Source organism: Tyto alba, unplaced genomic scaffold (assembly GCF_018691265.1).
Source record: "Tyto alba isolate M040663 unplaced genomic scaffold, T.alba_DEE_v4.0 Super-Scaffold_38, whole genome shotgun sequence".
NCBI classification, from domain to species: Eukaryota; Metazoa; Chordata; class Aves; order Strigiformes; family Tytonidae; genus Tyto; species Tyto alba.
The window spans coordinates 6,028,225-6,045,219 of record NW_024881313.1 but is presented as its reverse complement, the minus strand read 5'-3'; the positions used below and the strand labels follow the sequence as shown (position 1 = coordinate 6,045,219).

At 41.8% G+C, this 16,995-nt stretch overlaps 1 protein-coding gene across 3 annotated transcripts in view; it reads right to left on the bottom strand.

The window, feature by feature from the left end:
• Nucleotides 1-16,995, bottom strand: part of GSDME (gasdermin E) — a 28,008-nt gene that overhangs the window by 3,680 nt on the left and 7,333 nt on the right. For 2 of the 3 annotated variants that reach the window (XM_042802191.1, XM_009962262.3), the window contains exons 6-10: nt 8,763-8,934; nt 7,655-7,775; nt 3,058-3,246; nt 1,027-1,154; nt 723-909 (exon numbers count right to left, since the gene is read on the bottom strand). In XM_042802191.1, coding sequence (XP_042658125.1) covers nt 723-909; nt 1,027-1,154; nt 3,058-3,246; nt 7,655-7,775; nt 8,763-8,934 — 797 coding nt within the window. The remainder of the gene's footprint in view (nt 1-722; nt 910-1,026; nt 1,155-3,057; nt 3,247-7,654; nt 7,776-8,762; nt 8,935-16,995) is intronic. The other variant, XM_042802192.1, reaches the window with a different exon arrangement.

The following is a 16,995-nucleotide window of genomic DNA, read 5'->3' as shown; positions in this document are numbered from 1 at the left end:
TCCACAAATGAGTTAAGCTTTTCCTACCCGGGTACTGTGCTTATACGGATGCACGGTGACATTTTGCTGCACAGTGCCACAGCTAACTAATACCACACCGAACCTCCCTTCGTTATCTTAACGTCAGGAAATTCTTCTATACGAGAGAGAGGAGGGAAAGCCAGGAAGGAGTCTCTCTTGGAATTTGCAGGTAGCGTTTAATTAACACTGTGGTGCCAACTAGATCCTGAGTATGGCATTTGTTTGACATTTATGCTTAATCTCCTTTTTCAGCACCTGCAAAACAACCCTCTATTGGCAGTGTCTTTATGTTAAATTCATTTTTGCTAAATATAGTTTGCACCTCAACAATAAATGCTGTTACACTGAAGACACCACCTAATTGGTCATTCTCAGCATTCAGGTGGGAAGAACTCTGGTGTCCAATAAGCACAGAAATTAGCCTGCCAAACTGGCAATGCCCACACTCAGCAGAAAGCAGAGTTGAGCAACCTTGGGGGAACGTATATTTTACAAGCAAAACCTGTCAGTGATTGAGGGCTGAATTTAATTCACAGCCAGGAATGCGAAGCATGGTAGATGAAACCCATAAAAAGGAACAGAACAAGTTATATTCACTCAGCTCACCAACTGCTCAAAAAGAGCCATAAATTCTTTAACACAGAGGGAGCTTCTAAAAGGAAAATCTTATAAAGGGGCCCTTCTCTTCATTCACGACATACCAGAGATAGCACTGATGAGGAGGTGAGCAGCTGAGAAGAGTTCTTCATCCGGAGGCTGATATTTCTGCAACAACAGTTTGCTCTCTAAACTGCACCCTAAGAGCTGCAAGAAATCAGTGAGGTCTCGTAGTTGTGCAGGTTTTAACTCCTTCAGATCTGGCTTATCTCCTGTGCAGATATCATCTAACTGGAAGCAAAAAAATCAGTAAAACGTCACGAAAAGAGAAAAGTTCAAGTATAAATAAAAAGCTAGCTCTGTCCTGAAATTACTTTTAGGAAGCAAGCAAAAGTTTCTTCATCTTACCACGTCCTCCAGGGCAGTTACCATTTCTTCACGGAGCAAAAGTTCACAAAGTGTTTTATATAAAGTTCTTTGCTTATACTCCGGCAGCTTCACAAAGGGCTGGAACTGCATCTTCAACCGTGACAGATCTTTCCCAAGAAAGCGGTAAAAAGTAAACCAAATTATTTCTACACAAATGCCAGTAAAAACAGTTAACATTTTTGCTATGTGTTTCATCAGCTCATTTATCTTGACACCCTGATTTCCATCAGCACAAGTCATAATGCAAGGCTGGAACACATCTGATTATCTTTCCCTAACGGACCAATGAAGCATCAGTGAAAATTCTAAGAAAGAAGAACAGCTACCCACGATCACCATTCGGTGTTCAGTACTTTTAATATTTTAGAAGTCAGTATTTTAATGCTAACTGAACTAAGCATATATTAAGTTTCTCACTTGAAAGTTCGTCTCCAGAGAACGTTCATTTACAAGGCAGAATTAAGAGTTCTGCTCATGACCTGACTTCTTCATCTGTGGGTTAACAGGAATTACAAAGTCAATGGTGTAAGCCCGCACACAGAATTAAAAGTTCCTATTGTGATGCTAAATCGTTACTGTCCTCATATTTCATCAGGTGCAGCAAAGAACTACACCCCTTCACCCCCAACCTAAAAAGACTTATTACAAAAATCAGGACAAAAATCTCTTCTTGATCGAAATACTGAATCCCTCACAATACATACAACAGAAGTACAAGAGAGTTCACTGTACTTCTCTCTCCACAGTTCAACTGTGGCAGTAAACCCAAATGTTTTATGACATCAAATTACCACTTTGCTAAAAGAAAATAAGCTTTCAAGTCAACAATGCCAACTGGAAGGTGGTTTTCCACATTCCAAAAATATGGGCATGCACGCATTCTTAGCCTTGTTTGAAAGGAATTTCCCCTCATGCCCCTCCAGTCAAGAAACACGCTCTCTTTAAACACGCCTTTTACATCTAAAAATTACTTAACTGGGGAAATAAATAACTAAATTTCTTTTCTGTAGTAGAAAATTTTTTTAGTTTTTTTCCAAGAGACAGTTCAGGTTAATTAATTAAAAGAAGCCTCCAAGCCTTTTAAGCAAGGAAGACCCAAAGGTATGTCAAGCTAAAACAAAACCCAGCACAGTGGCATACCATTCTTTCCCAAATAAGCAGCTTTTATATACACATGCACACGCAGTTGTTCTTTTCAAACAAGTCTCCACTGGAGAATGACAGAATTTATTTTGTGACAACAAATACCTATTTTGGCCGCAGTTAGTCTACTGAACAGCCATGAACAAAGGGTGAAATTCAGAGGTAACAGAAGCAATGTTCATTGTCAGAAAAAGCTGTAAGAACTCTACTGAGAACTGCTGAAAAGTAAAGTGTGTTCTGAGGCCTTGATTTGTTTTCCCCTTTTTCATTCCCCTGGTGACAATCCTGCCACTTCCTTCCACATCCCTACAATAAATAAGTTGTGCCTGGCTCATTATACCAATTTGCAAGCTTCCATTTAAATCACATTTTAATTTCTTCAGCCTTGGTCGATAGCAAAGATTTCTTTAAAGCTTCTCAGAAAATAATGAGGCTAATTGAAGGCGGGGGAGATGTCTCTGTAATTTTTGAGACTTAAAATAACCTTCAGCTGAGAAGCTTCACTGAGAGCTATTTTCCAAATCATGAAAAAAATATTTTCAGTGACCCCTTCTGAATGAAAGCATAAATCATCATTAATTTACGGAGCTTCTCTGGAATGTAAGAGAACTGGCATAAACCCCTAATTCCGTAAGATCATATTTAAGACAAAGGGATTCAGGATGTTTACAAGGAACAGTCCCTTGCATATACCTATTGCAGAAGTAAATTCTTCTATTCTTTCAGTGCATTCCCCTAAGAGTTCCTGATAAGGGCTATTAAAATGAACTACCATAATTCCTAATGTACTATTGTACCAGATTATTTCCTCCTATCATGTTGCTTAACTTACTGTAATGTACTCGTGTAAAGCATTTCTGGTAATACCTTGTTTCAATACACTTAAAGAAGCATCACTGGGAATGAGGTTTTTAGCCCCAGAGTACATCTTATTATCAACAGCATCCGGCTGATAGAGAAACAAAGCATCTCTGAATAATGCAGAGTACGGATAAGTTGAGCCTTCTGTGCTTTCTTTTTCAAAACCTCCCTGCTGTTCATCTAGCAGACAGAATTCTGTAATGAGAAATTCAATTAAAAAGAAATATTAATGAAATAGAAAAGCAATTACCAAATGAGATGCTAGCTTATATTATCTAGTGTTCTCGCATGTGATTTCTCCACGCCTCACCTCTCCTAGCTGGGAAGAATGCCAGTGGTTGCTGTGTATGTGAATTACTGAGCACTACTGCAGCCCTGATGTTTGGCACAGCACGCACACACAAAGGTTCTGCGGTGCAGCTACCAACTACAAAATGTGACACCAGTTCCTGTGAATTAACGTAGACAGCAAATAACATGAACACTCACCAACACCGTAAACCTCAATGTTACATACAAGAGATGAAGGTGTGAGTTCTTCACGTTTTCTACCAGTTCAAAGATGTGCTGCAATGCAGGCTACAGGATCCATTCACGATGCAGACACACGAAAGCACTTTCTGAGGCTCCTAAGAACTCTGGAAGTCCCTCACAGAGCTGCTTCTGGGCATGGCACTGGTAAGACTCCTCTTTCTCTGCCAAGCCACAGGTCCACCCTCAAGCTCTCCAGACGAGTAGAAAATATGAGGCTTTTCGGAATCTCTAAAGGACTTCACTCAGCCAGTTCACTAACAGAATCACTCTGCCATAGACACCGTCTCTTCGCAATAACTTTGAGGAAAAAAAACACCACCCCCTGGCTGGATTACTCTTTCTGCCTCATCTTCATAACGAGCACTGGCCCACCTCACCCAGACGGGACTGTAGACCTCCTGCAACCCCAGTCCCCCCAGCCTGATGAAGCTAAGGGTCTGCTGGAAGGTACACAGCGAGCCTTTGTAAGAGGTATGGGGAGAAATCTGGAATATCAAGTTCTGTGCCCCTGCGCCCAATATTGCGCCCCAAAGATGCAGCATATAAATTCAAAGCCCTGTGTATTATTTTAATCATCTTTTTATTGGCTCAACTGCAAGATTTGAAACTGTATCCCTGGCGCTCTGCAGCAGGTCTGAGGAGAACACAGGCAGGCTAGCAAGAACAACTCAGTTTTAAAGTAATACCCGACAGCAAAGGGGGGGTGGAAAGTAACTAATGAAGCACAAGGCTCACATGTACCAGGCACAAAACCTAAATATAACCTTCCTGCAGTTGTAACAGTCTGTCTCACCAAATTAAGGACATTCAAAGCAGATGAGAAAGCACAGAGAGCACTTCATCAGCAAAAAGCTTTTTCAAAGGGAGAGCAAAGAAATCTCTGCCACAGAGAAAGAAAGATGACAGAGACCTTGATGCCTGCATAACCCTTCACAGAGAAGAGAGAGCTACAGAGGAGCAGAAAGCTATTAACACAAATTAAAGAACTTCCCAAAGCAACAAGACTCCAGACAGCAGCTAAGGCACCAGAAGGCCAACATGCTCCTGTTACTTTCATTGATAATAACAAGGCTTTCACACAAACCCTGAAGGAGGAAGATAGTGCAAATAAACTACCTGCCCTCCTAAGGCAGAATGCTGCTAAGAAGGGAAATCAATACACAGTATCATGTGAAAAGTTTTAAGAGATACAGACCCTGTAACAGGACTCAATTCAGAGGAAAATACAAGACTCAGAGTTTTGTATTAATAGGACTGTTAATCAGTTTTGTATCTCATTAATTTTGTCATACTCTGTCAAAAAAAAAAAGAGAAGGGAAAAATAAGTGAATGAAAGAATCTGCATAATACTGTGCTATGTTCTCTACTGAATTCTATTACATCCATCAATGACAAACCTCCAGTAGTGCAGTTAGATCTTGTTAGTTATTCAGAAAGATTAATAAAAATGAAAGAAAACCAGATGATAAATTAAAACAGTCAAAGGCAAAGAGACTCCTTTGCGGGGAAAAGTTGAAAAGATGATGACTCTTTACAAACATTTAACAGGAAGCATCTATGCAGCACACACATACAGCCATGAACAGAGCAAAGCAAACCAGCTGGGTGCCACTATACCTCCTGTTTTATAAAGCAAGAACAAGAGGACTTGCAGTGAAACTTGAGACACAAAAATGCAAAGCCTTTAACAGGAACTGCTTTTCCATGTAGTGGAAAATTAGCCTGTAGAAATCAAGCAGAATGATTACATGAAAACATTATGGTAAAGGAATCAGAAAAGGATTAGACCTTTTTTTCTTTCTTTTTTTACTTTGTGAAAACGTCCAGTCATATTAGCCAGAACACTTTTAAGAACATTTATATACCATTCTTTCTCACAGAATAACTCAAGCACTGTCAGTGGCAAAGAAAAAGAAACAAAAAAAAAAAACCCTATATGTACCTTATTCTACAATTTTCTGTGAAGAGAACCCCATCATGTTACACCTGATATTGGTCTTTTCCAGTCTCATATGAAAGGACTCCATTAGCCTCCGGATTTAAGTTCAAAGGCTACTTTTATTTCCATAAACAGACACCGATCACTGCTCAGACATTAAGTTGAAGGTTAGGCTCCACCATACTTATTCTTGCTGCCAAATCCCTAATTTTCTTGTTAGTTCCTCCACTTTACCTTCTCAATGACACTCAGGCAAGGACAGATAGCACAAACTAAAAAAAAAAGAGGCAAGACTTAAGTTGTTTGAGATAAAACATGAAACAAGCTGTGCTGGTTTTGAAGCATAAGAGGCATAACATTAAATATGAAAAGTGGAAAAGAAGAAGTGGAAAACCAGCAGAGAAATACAAGCCATTAATAATATCATCATCGGCTAGCAGGACATAAGAATTTCTATCTAGAAATCACATAAGCAGGCTATCAGCTATACACCTATGTAGTCAGATAGCCTTAATTGCACCTGATTACTCTGAATTACAGTTCTGGTCATAATATGACCATGAAGTCAATGCCCTCTGGTGTATCTCTGCATTCAGCCTACGTCAGAGCAATTCCACGCTTCTGAGAGTTTTTTTTACAGGTTACATGACATTTACTTATATTCCTGAACCTACAGACTTCCTTAATATCAGAAGTCAGTTGAAGGAGAATGATGGAGAGTATCGTCTGCATTTCTTATCCAAATAAAGTGCATCCTGAATTCAAATCTCAACTGCACTTCAATTATTTCTTCAATGTATCTCCTGTTTCTCTCCACATAAGTCCTTCCCAACTTCCAGCTCCACACAATCCATCTGATTTCTTTACTTCTTGCATAACATCCCCTGAAACCCCCTTTAGGTCAAGGAGCTTAACTGAGGATAGACAAGAAAGAAAAAATCAGGTAATTCTATACAGCAGAGTTACTGCTCCCACCAAGGCCAATTTCAACATTTTTTTTTTAACATGACAAGTGACAGTATTCAAGTTGAAATAAGTAAAGCATGACCAGAAGACACGACAAGGACATTTTGGCAACCATTCTGAGAACAATCTATATACCAAAGTGCAAAAGAAACAGAAGAGTTTAAATTCCAGTCCTGTAGTTTATGAGTAATTCTTTTCTTAGCATGACTGTTGTCTAAACATTCCTGGTTGACTGCTGATTTACATTCAGTTCATTCTCCCTGCCAATAGGTGAGAGCAACAGCACGGGCTCAGAGCGAGCTAGCTAGAAGCAAAATTGCAGGAAAAGACCTGCACAACAAATTCGAGGGGATCAGCAGTGTGCTCCTGCAGCTATTGGAGTTTGCTGCCCACTGGGCTGTACTGACAAGAGTGTTGCTAGCAGATCAATGAAAGTGATTTTTCAATTTGGGAGACCGCATTCAGAGCGTTGTGTCCAGTTTAGAACTCCCCAGTAGAAAGCAGACATTTACATACTGGAGCAATCTAGCTAACAGCCACCAAGGTCATGGGGGGCTGGAGAACATCATGTATGAGAAGAGGCTGAAAGGCTGGGTTTGTGCAGTCTGGAGAAAATACTGCTAAGGGAAAACCTTATTGCTATCTACAACTACCCAATGGAAGCACAAAGAGATGACAGAGCCAGACTCTTCTGTATGATGATACTACAAAAGGCAAGAAGCACGTATTAAGGAAAGGGAAGTTCTCCTTAGATATTGAAGAAAAAAAAAGGATGGCGGTGAAATATGAGAACAGGCTGCCCAGAGGGGTGATGGAATCTCCATCTCTGTAGATAACCAAAACTTGAATAGACAAGGATACAAGCAATCTGATCTAACTCTGAACTTAGATCAAACTTCAAAAGTTGACCCTGCCCTGAGCTGGGGATAGATGACCTACTGCGGTCCCTTGAAACCTAAGTTATTCTGAGTTTATGATTTAGTCAAACAAGTGAAAAAGCATTACTAAATCAGCAGAGCAGCATTTGACCGCACAAATATCCAGGCAATGGAGACCACGTAACATCATCACCTTCACACACAGGGAAAAGCAAAAATCATTGCCCAACAGACAGCTCTGTCCACAGTTGAACTGCGTGCCGCAGCAAATTAGCTTTATACTTACCAAACTGGCCACTGTGCTTTATAAACAGTTCAATTACACCATAGGCAATAGTGGTTGCAGGAGGAATTTCAAGAATCACACTTGAATCCTTCAACATACTTCCATTTTCACTCACTGAAACCTAGAGGACAGATTTATTCACCGTTTATCTGATTCAACTGTGGTGTAGCTTAAACACAGAATTAATTAAGGGGAAAAAATACAGACTCCACGATGTCTAACTAAAGCACATTACATTTGACATCTATGAAAGGAACTAGAAGAGCAGCGAGGTAGAAGCACAATGCCAAGAGCAGCTCTCGAAGTCTTAGCTACTCTGTCCTAGCACAAAGTTAAGCTCCAGGTGCAACTTTTGCCCCACGTGAAACACTGTGTCACGAGGCAATGGACACCCACTGGGGTATCCTGCCCTGCCCTCTCCTACCCTGACACCCGTTTTGACCAGCTGGAGACTGGTACCAGGACAATGGCACTTGCACAGAGGGCTGTTGACCTGCAACTCCCAAACTTCTGCTACTGGAGACACCCTGTACACAGAGGTGATTCATCTGCAGCTTTAGAAAAAAAAAAAAACACCCAAAACAACTTACAATGAATGAGCGTATGTTTTAACTTTGGTAATTCCTTCTTAATTCATAAGCAATTTTCAGATATCCTCATTATGCAGTTAATCTCTACGCCCATGATCAAAACCAAACAGCTTCTCAATAAAACTCAGCAGACGCTGCAAACGTTTCTGGTGAATGATCACTTGGATTTTCAAACACATTTGCTTGAGCGGTGGTTTTTGCTATTCAACTTTCACTGAATCGTCGTAAGTTTGGTTTATGTTCTGCTGTAGACAGGGATCTACACAGAAACTGAATCACAGCTTGACAGTATTGATAGAAATCACATTCTAGGCTCACATTAAACAATGGCAACTTTTGACAGTGAGGCAACGGAAAAAATATTTTACCTTTCTGAAACTCCACAACCAAGCACTGTAGTGAGTACAACGTGTTGAGGAAGCATGGAAAGTACTCTGAAGTCTATTTGGAGAAATCATAATTTCTTCTCAGATACCCTGCAAATGTTCTAATCATTGAAGATTTTGCGTAACTTTTACCTTTACTATTTTTGTACTGCATCCCACCACACCGCTGATTTTTTCTTCTGTCTGGATATGTTCAGATATTGTACACTTCTGAGTTGTTATTATCTTTTCTCTCAAGATGCACAGCACTTCACGTTTTCTTTCAATTACTTGTTGCAGTAAACTACTGTTTAGATTTATTGTTCTGAAAAATAACAGACGCCATTAACAACAAATAACAGAATTGAGAAAAAACATTTTCTTAATTGCTTTAAGAAGCTTTTATTGTAAAAATAACAATGGTTTCTATAAAAACAGTTTCTTCAAAATTATTATGTCCTTTTCTGTTATTTGGTAGCAGCAAATATCTGTATTCCACAGTAAGTCCCAACACATATACTGAATTCTTGATTCCTTACTCTGAGCAAAAATGGCATTTGTCTGGCTACTTTATAAGCAAAAAAAAAAAAAAAAAAAAAAAAACCAAGGGAGAACTAAAGACAACTTTAGGCTTCCAGTGTAGTATGAAAACAAGCGGCCAGGCTCATGGACACTGGAGTGAATCCTCAGCTACTCTGAACTCACACTTCCATTAACATGGCCATGGCAGGGGATACCAGCAAACTCTTCCCTTCAGTCATGTTAGCACAAACAGGGTCAGTAAGTCAATGGGTCACAACCTGCAGTCTTTACTCAAAATAATTACTTCAACCAAAAAAAGTTACCAGAGAGTACAAAGAAAAGACCTGTGCTCGTGGTCCGTACTATGGACTCCCTGCAGCCTAGTGCACTTTATGCATGCATACGCACAATAAAAACACCTATCATAGCAGAATAAGCATGTAACTTAACAGTACTATCCACACACCACAAAGCTCTGCTTGGAAAGAGTGAAGTTGCAGCCAAGCTACTGGAAGTTAGGAACTGTATAGCAAGCAATCTTCCAGCCTGGTTAGCTTCTCTCTTGCTCGTCAAGCCCCACTATTCCTTACCACAGTTCTGGGCTTTCTCTTACCTGACCAGATCAAGTCCTGTTCCTTCCCCCTCCTTCCCATTCATCTCAGCCTTGTCCCACAGCCAGCCAGCTCACCAGCCCCACTTCACGTGGTTTCTCTGCTATCTTCCACCTTCCAATGCCACCAGCTGTTCATGGCTCCCAGCCGTAGCCTCACCTCCATCTCGCAGTTCATTGTTACCACTTCCCAGCCGGGACAAACTCCGTCTCATTTATCTCCTTGTCACCATCCAGTCCTGTCAGCCCTGTCTTTGTACGTCCTTCTACCTGCCACAGGTGTGCCATCAGGTGCTTCCCAACAGGGGAGGTGACACGGGCTACCTCATGCTCAAGCGCTAACGTCCAGACTCATCCTGGACTAGGACAGCTTGAGGCAACCACCAGCAGGAATGCTGGTTTGGCCCCGGAGGGCCCATGTGCAAGGCAAAAGCGTGTACTGACACGTTGCTGCCAAATTCTGAGTCACCAGAACTTCTCCTTGAGGGATAACCAGCACACTAATAAGAGAATGACACCTTGATGACAACCTTCACAGCCTGCTATGGATCTGTTTCAGTGTTCGCTGAAACCCTCAACTGCCTGAGTGGGATCAGCACTGACCAAGTGCTTCAAAGGGCTGCATGAAAAAAAACATAGAAAAGATTTAATGGATTTGGGGACTGGAGAAGATTACCCCCCAAAAACCCTCTCTACACTCCTGTGTTATACATTGGTATAACCTCACAATTTACAATTGATGACCAGGATGTCACAGTCAAAAGAAAAACTGACTGTGGGAGGGACCTAAAATCTCTAGCCCATGCCTCTAACTCAACAAATCATCCCTACTCCACAACATAATACAGTGTTCAGTTAAATGCTGCTGGAGGTATTTCTAAAGTCAGGTGGCTCTTAGAACGAGCGGAAGAAAGTGAATTCCCAGAAACAGTAAGAGAGGATTATTTTCTAAGAAAATATGACAAAATTCACTACCTTGTCTTCTGGGGTATTAACAGGCGCTCTGGTAACCGTTAAAGCAACTTCTTAACTGTATATAATTTATTAATATGTGTCAATTATACTATACTTTTGCAAAATACTCATTGGAGGTCCTCAGATGAGATGTCTTATTTTCTGTGAACAGATAACTTCAGCAAGACAGACGGAGGATTAAAAGATTGCTATCCCTGGCTCAAGTTACTCAGCCTTTTCTCTTCCCTTTTACTGTAAATGGCCATTCACGGGGCTAAATGGCAACTCCCCAAAAATGTGACAGAAAGACGTGTCTGACTGTGCTTTATTTAAATCGAGATATCTCCACTTTTAATTAAAAAGTTTTAGATTTATTAGAATCTAGAATTTTGGATTTATGCAGGCTGTGTAAGTCTGAAGTCAGCTTGGTTCTTTATTAAATTAAAAATATCCTGAGGCAATTTTTGATCTTTGGAGGGTTACGTGCTTGCATGAAAGTTCAACCAGTTGGAATAAACTGTCTGAAAACCTTAAAGTTGATTGTTTAAACAAGGGAAAGAAAATACCTCTGAAACAATGCAGCAGCCACTAAAAAAGCAGCCCCAAACATTCCTGAGATTATTAATATAACTGTTTTCTTTTGGTGCAAAGCCATGCTTTATGGTTGGAATGCAATGAATCTTTGGATTAAGCAAAAATTGAAGAAATGTCAAACAATCACAAACACCGTTGCTCTTGGACGTGTCTGCCAAACCAGAGCTATTAGTTATCACAATACCAGACCACCAAGCCCTATCACATCCTTCACAATAATTCTTCGTGATTAGGAAGAGGTGTGCAAAACATCCTGAAAATACAGATTAATGCACTAAGAACTTGCATTTTTAACATTCGACCCAGGAAGCCACAGGGAAAGAGATACAATGAAGAAGCACAAAAGCAATTTGTCCTTTGCTTTCACGTGATGTATTCTTCGCGTGCTTTAGAGGATGACAAAGTCGCCAGGGCTCCCCAAAAAAGTCAGAGCAAAAGCAGCAAACTAATCAAAGCTTGAAAAACACAGATTAAACAGATATTTGCCGTTTCTGAACGACCGTTAACATAAGAAGCATACGGAATACGATTTAACTCTATACAAACGAATGACCAAAATAATTCAAGAGGCTTTATCTTCCACCTGCTTCTACAGTATTCTGCCCAAGATGGGCCTGGCTCAGACCCCTCACGCTCCAGGCTTTGAGGTTCAGAAGCAGAACTAACAGCAGAGGGGCAGAGCGGAAGAGTCAGAAGAGGCGGGAGGAGCTGCCGAGAGGCGCAGCGACGAAACTCTCGGAGGCAGCGCTGGCCGAGCGGCGGCGGCGGCGCCACTGACCCCGTCGGGCCCAGAGCGGCCAGCCTCCGAGCCCGACGGCCCGCAGGCACCGTGCACAGAGCTGCCCTGCGCGGCACAGCCACGGCCACTGCCTCAGCCCCAAGATTCAAGTGACTTCGGGGGACGCGTTCAACTGTAAGGTCGGCAGAAACGCCCTCCTCTCCCCACTGAGTACTGGATTCAGAGGTTTAAAACACATAGCCTTACCAAAAGCTACAAATACCTTTTCTTTTAGGACAGCACGGTTAAATGCTCTCCTCTAGACTTCTGGCACCAAACCTCCTATCATAAAACCCCTTAGGCTCTAGGGTTATTACAAGTTATCACAAGTTATTACTGGGGTGCAGCCTGTGGAAGGCAAAACTTTCTGCTCAGCAACTAAAACAGGAGACAACATGAGGTAAGCAAATACTCATCTTATCTAAATTATCACTGAAAAGAGTCATCAAGAGCAAAATACAACAGGGCTAAAGTTTGACGATCAGACAGGGCTTAAAGTATTGCAGGGCGATGGCCACTGAATCTGTATTTTGCAAGAGCTGAACTCATTTGCTAGCGTAACACCGAGTATCAAGAATACATGTGAATAACAGGAGATGGTTGAGTTACATCCCTGAGAATACATGCACGCAGGCACATGAATTCCATTGCATTTTTTTTTTATTTTACAGGTCACTTTTCAGAGCTTTTATTTCTGTTCTAGAATCACCGCTCTTACCAACTCTTTCACCATTTATTATGCAGGACCCTCACCAATCTTGTGTGACCTGTACTACATCACCATACTCCTATCTACCTTGAGGATTTGAGCTAAAGTACTTTAAAGTAACACTATATAAAATATAATGAGAAGTTGGCTTGACAAGTCCTATTACCAGTACACAGAATATGAGCCTGTATAAATAAAGATCACTTAAAAGATAAGGATTATGGGGTTTTGTTTGACTGATTGTTCTGCTCAAATAACCTTCCTGAGGTCAATGATCTGCTATGCTGGGAGCTCTATAGGTCAAACATGAACAGAAAAGAATTTGAGTTTTGGTCTCACTCTCTCCACATTTAATTGGATTAAACACCTCCACTCTCCTATAACGCAACGGCTTCCCTCCCTTTTAGTCAACCTTTTTCTTCTTCCATGAGGAAAGCAGTGGAGAATAGAGAGGCACAAAGGCAATTTGCTGCAGACTGGAAGCACGAAAGGTAGAAAGGTAGAAACCGGTGGAAGGTAAGAGAAACCAGACAACACCTGGCAACGGAGCAGGCTCTCACAGTTAAAGGAGAGAGCAGGAGCCTGCTCTAAACCCCACAGCTGAGACAGAGGGTGTTTCCTTCAGGCGCATAATCTTTGACTGGGCCATCCACAAAGGAGGGAGGGGGGCTAGGACCGTTTTTCCATCAAATCCCGTCCAGTTTTCTCAGTAACCCACCCCACAAATCCTCAAAGCAAGATGATTGCCAATTTACTGTGAATACTAAAAAGAATGGTTACTACTGTGAGTACTCTCCATCCTAACGTTGAAGTCAGCACTGTTGCCTGCCTGCACAAATTTTCACTAGTCCAAACTACCCACGACTGAAAAAAACCTTTTCAGTCCTGCATGGGGCAACATCCCCTCAACACACCTCCTCTCCCAGCTGTAGAGCCCTGGGTGGCCCAACTCCCACAGCCTCACCCAAATGTAACTTTTTCTGTAACAGCTATGTGACTGACTTCAGAACCTCTCTCGCCGCTTGGCCAGAATTCCTCAGCTTGCTCCATCTCCACCATTTATAATGCCCAACAGTCTGACGTCTTCCACACAAACGCTGCTTGCTGCACAGCGAGAGCCTTCACCCAGCTTTGTTCCTTCTCTAACACAGACCTCTAGACGAGTGCCATGGAGTAAAAATCCACCAGACCTCACTCTGCCACTTTCCGCCAAGCACAGATGTGTATTTCTTTTGGTAATCAATTTCAAATATAACCTCTCTGACCTACTTCCTACAGTCATACTGGAACACAACATCCGCTACAGTCAGCTTATCGATAGCATTTCACAGTTTTCCCTGCAGAATAACCTGGCAATTACTTCATAGAACATCTTCCCCAAGAATACCAGACTTTTGAGACTGCAAGTGACAGACAGTTCCTCTAGTTTCTGCTTGGCCTCCTTATTTTTTAAAATCACAGACACACAATTGATTTTATTCAATCCTGTCTCATAATATTCTGAGACTTCATATTGCCCATATAGCACCTTTGGTGAAAAACTGAATAGTTTTCTTATCATACACATAAATGCTCAAGGAGTTTTAAAGAATAAATAAGAAAATGGACTGAATTTCCACTGTACTCAGATTATGAATAAGCACCTAAACAATGAAAGTGCATATTAAAGTGCAATATACAATAGAGTAAAAATATCTTTCAATCATGTCAGAGTATACTACTAATAACAACCTCTTTTTCTAATATGCTAATCAAAGTTAGGATTCACATGATATGATCGAAGTGTGACAGGCAAACTTTTCTGCAGCTGATGTGAACTGACTGACTGTTGCAACTTCACCCTATTTCTTTTTCTCTGCTGTCTCTGTCCTCTTGGAACTTCTGTTTCAATCACCTAACACAACTTAGCAAGATGTTAAAAAGAGACAAGCAAATTTGTTAATCCATGAGGACTACAGAGATAACAGCCTCGTAATCCTTTCCACTGGAGGGGAGAATACGGAATGGTTGAGGTTGGAAGGTCATCTGGTCTAACTTCCCTGCTCAAGCAGGGCCACCTAGAGCAGGCTGCGTAGGATCATGTCTCCAAGGATGGAGACTCCACAACATCTCTGTGCAACCTGTGGCAGTCCTCTGTCACCCTCACGGTGAAAATGTGCTTCCTGATGTTCAGACAGATCCTCCTGTGCTTCAGTTTGAGTCCGCTGCCTCCTGTTCTTTCACTGGGCACCACTGGAAAGAGCCTGGCTCTGTCCTCTTTGCATCCCTCCTGCAGCTATTTATATACATTAATAAGATCACCCTTGAGCCTTCTTTTGTCCAGGCTGAGCACTCCCATCTCTCTCAGCCTTTCCTCAAATGCGAGGTGCTTCAGTCACTTCATCATCATCGTGGCCCTTCACTGGACTCTCTCTAGTACATCCATCTCTCCCTTGCACCGGGGAGCCCAGAACTGGACACACGATTCCAGGTGTGGCCTCACCAGTGCCGAGGAGAGGTTCTGGCAATATTCCTCCTCATGCTGTCCAGGATACCACTGGCCTTTGCAGCAAGGGCACATTGCTGGCTCACGTCCAACCTGGTGTCCACCAGGACCCCAGGTCCTTTCCTGCAAAGCTGTTTCCCAGCCGGTCAGCCCACGGCAGGGACTGGTGCCGGGGGCTGCTCCACGTGCAGAAGTTTGCGCTGCCCTTTGTTGAACTGCAGGAGGTTCCCACCAGGGCAGCCTGCTGAGGGCCCTCTGGATGGCAGCACCACCCTCTGGGTGTATCAGCCACTCCTTCCAGTTTCCTGTCATCAGCAAACTTGCTAAGGGCACACTCATTGACCCCACCACCCAGATGATTAATGAAGATATTAAACAGGACTGGACCCAGTATTGCCCCCCCTGGGGTACGCCATTCGTCACCGGTCTCCAACTGGACTTTGTACCACTGACCAATACCCTCTGGGCCCAGCCACTCAGCCAGCTTTCAATCCACCTCACCGTCTGCTCATCCAGCCCACAGCTCATCAGCTTCTCTACGATGATCTTATGGCAGACAGTATGGAAGGCCTTAAAATAGAAGATGGAGTGTATTCTTAAATCCATAGCAATCGCACTGCATTAAGGGCACAGGACTCTGACCTGAAATCCGTATGTTACAGTATGCTCTGTGGATTAGTAAGCACAGTGTAATAAGAAAAGCAAGAATAATGTACAACAAAATATGCTGAACTGAGTTAATATACCTAAAAGCACCATTTATTTTTATATTGCATATTATGTTAGTAAGCGTGTTCTGCATTTACAATGTCATTGCTTCTGCAGACCAGGAGGGATCTCATCCCACATCCTTCAGCTGTCATCCCTTTTCAGAAAAGGAGAGCTAATGCGGCATCTAGAATCTAAAAGATCAGTAGGATTTTCCTTCAGAAGGTTCACATAAGAGGTCACAGGAAACCGATTTGCTGCCACTCAGCACTTCCAGCTTGTTGAACCTTGAAGACTCTCATGACTTAGTTTAGAAGCCACATCAGCTTTGACTTTTTTAAGAGTTTTCTGCTATTTACCTATAAATTTGACTTAGCCTAATACAAGAACATTTTAAAATGCAACTCAATTAAGCTATATATGTAGAAATAATAAACAAAACAATAATTGATCAAACAAGCACAAGCAACATGTATCCTTATAAGAAATCAAGAACACTTAGCTGACTCTCATCTCACAAGGAATGATGGGTAAACATCGTCTTAGTACCACAATGCTTTGCATCCAAAATCCACTAACGGGGTCTGCACCAGCACTCCTGAATGCTGAATTTCTGAACTCCACGCAAAGCTCCATGAATGAGACGAAAGCTAGAAGCTTGGACACAATCCACCATAAATCACAGAATATTTCTGAATGAGTAACCGGAACATGATTTGTAAGGCATTGCCACAATTCCCGGTGAGCCCTGGCATTATGCTGAAGAAAAAAAAAAAATTACAATTCTGCTATCCTCACAATTTTCAGTGACCTGGCAGAAGCGAGACTGACTTGATATCAATTATACGCTTTGCATCATAAGCCTTAATAAGCTACGAGCATCTTTTCTATGAACTAAGAACCAGACACTCGTGGCACACACATTAACCTCATTTAGAGTTATATTCAGACCCATGCAGAGCTACTGAGAGTTTCCACACTCTAAAGAAGAAAAAGTATTTCTAACTATTTAGTTACATTCAGGAT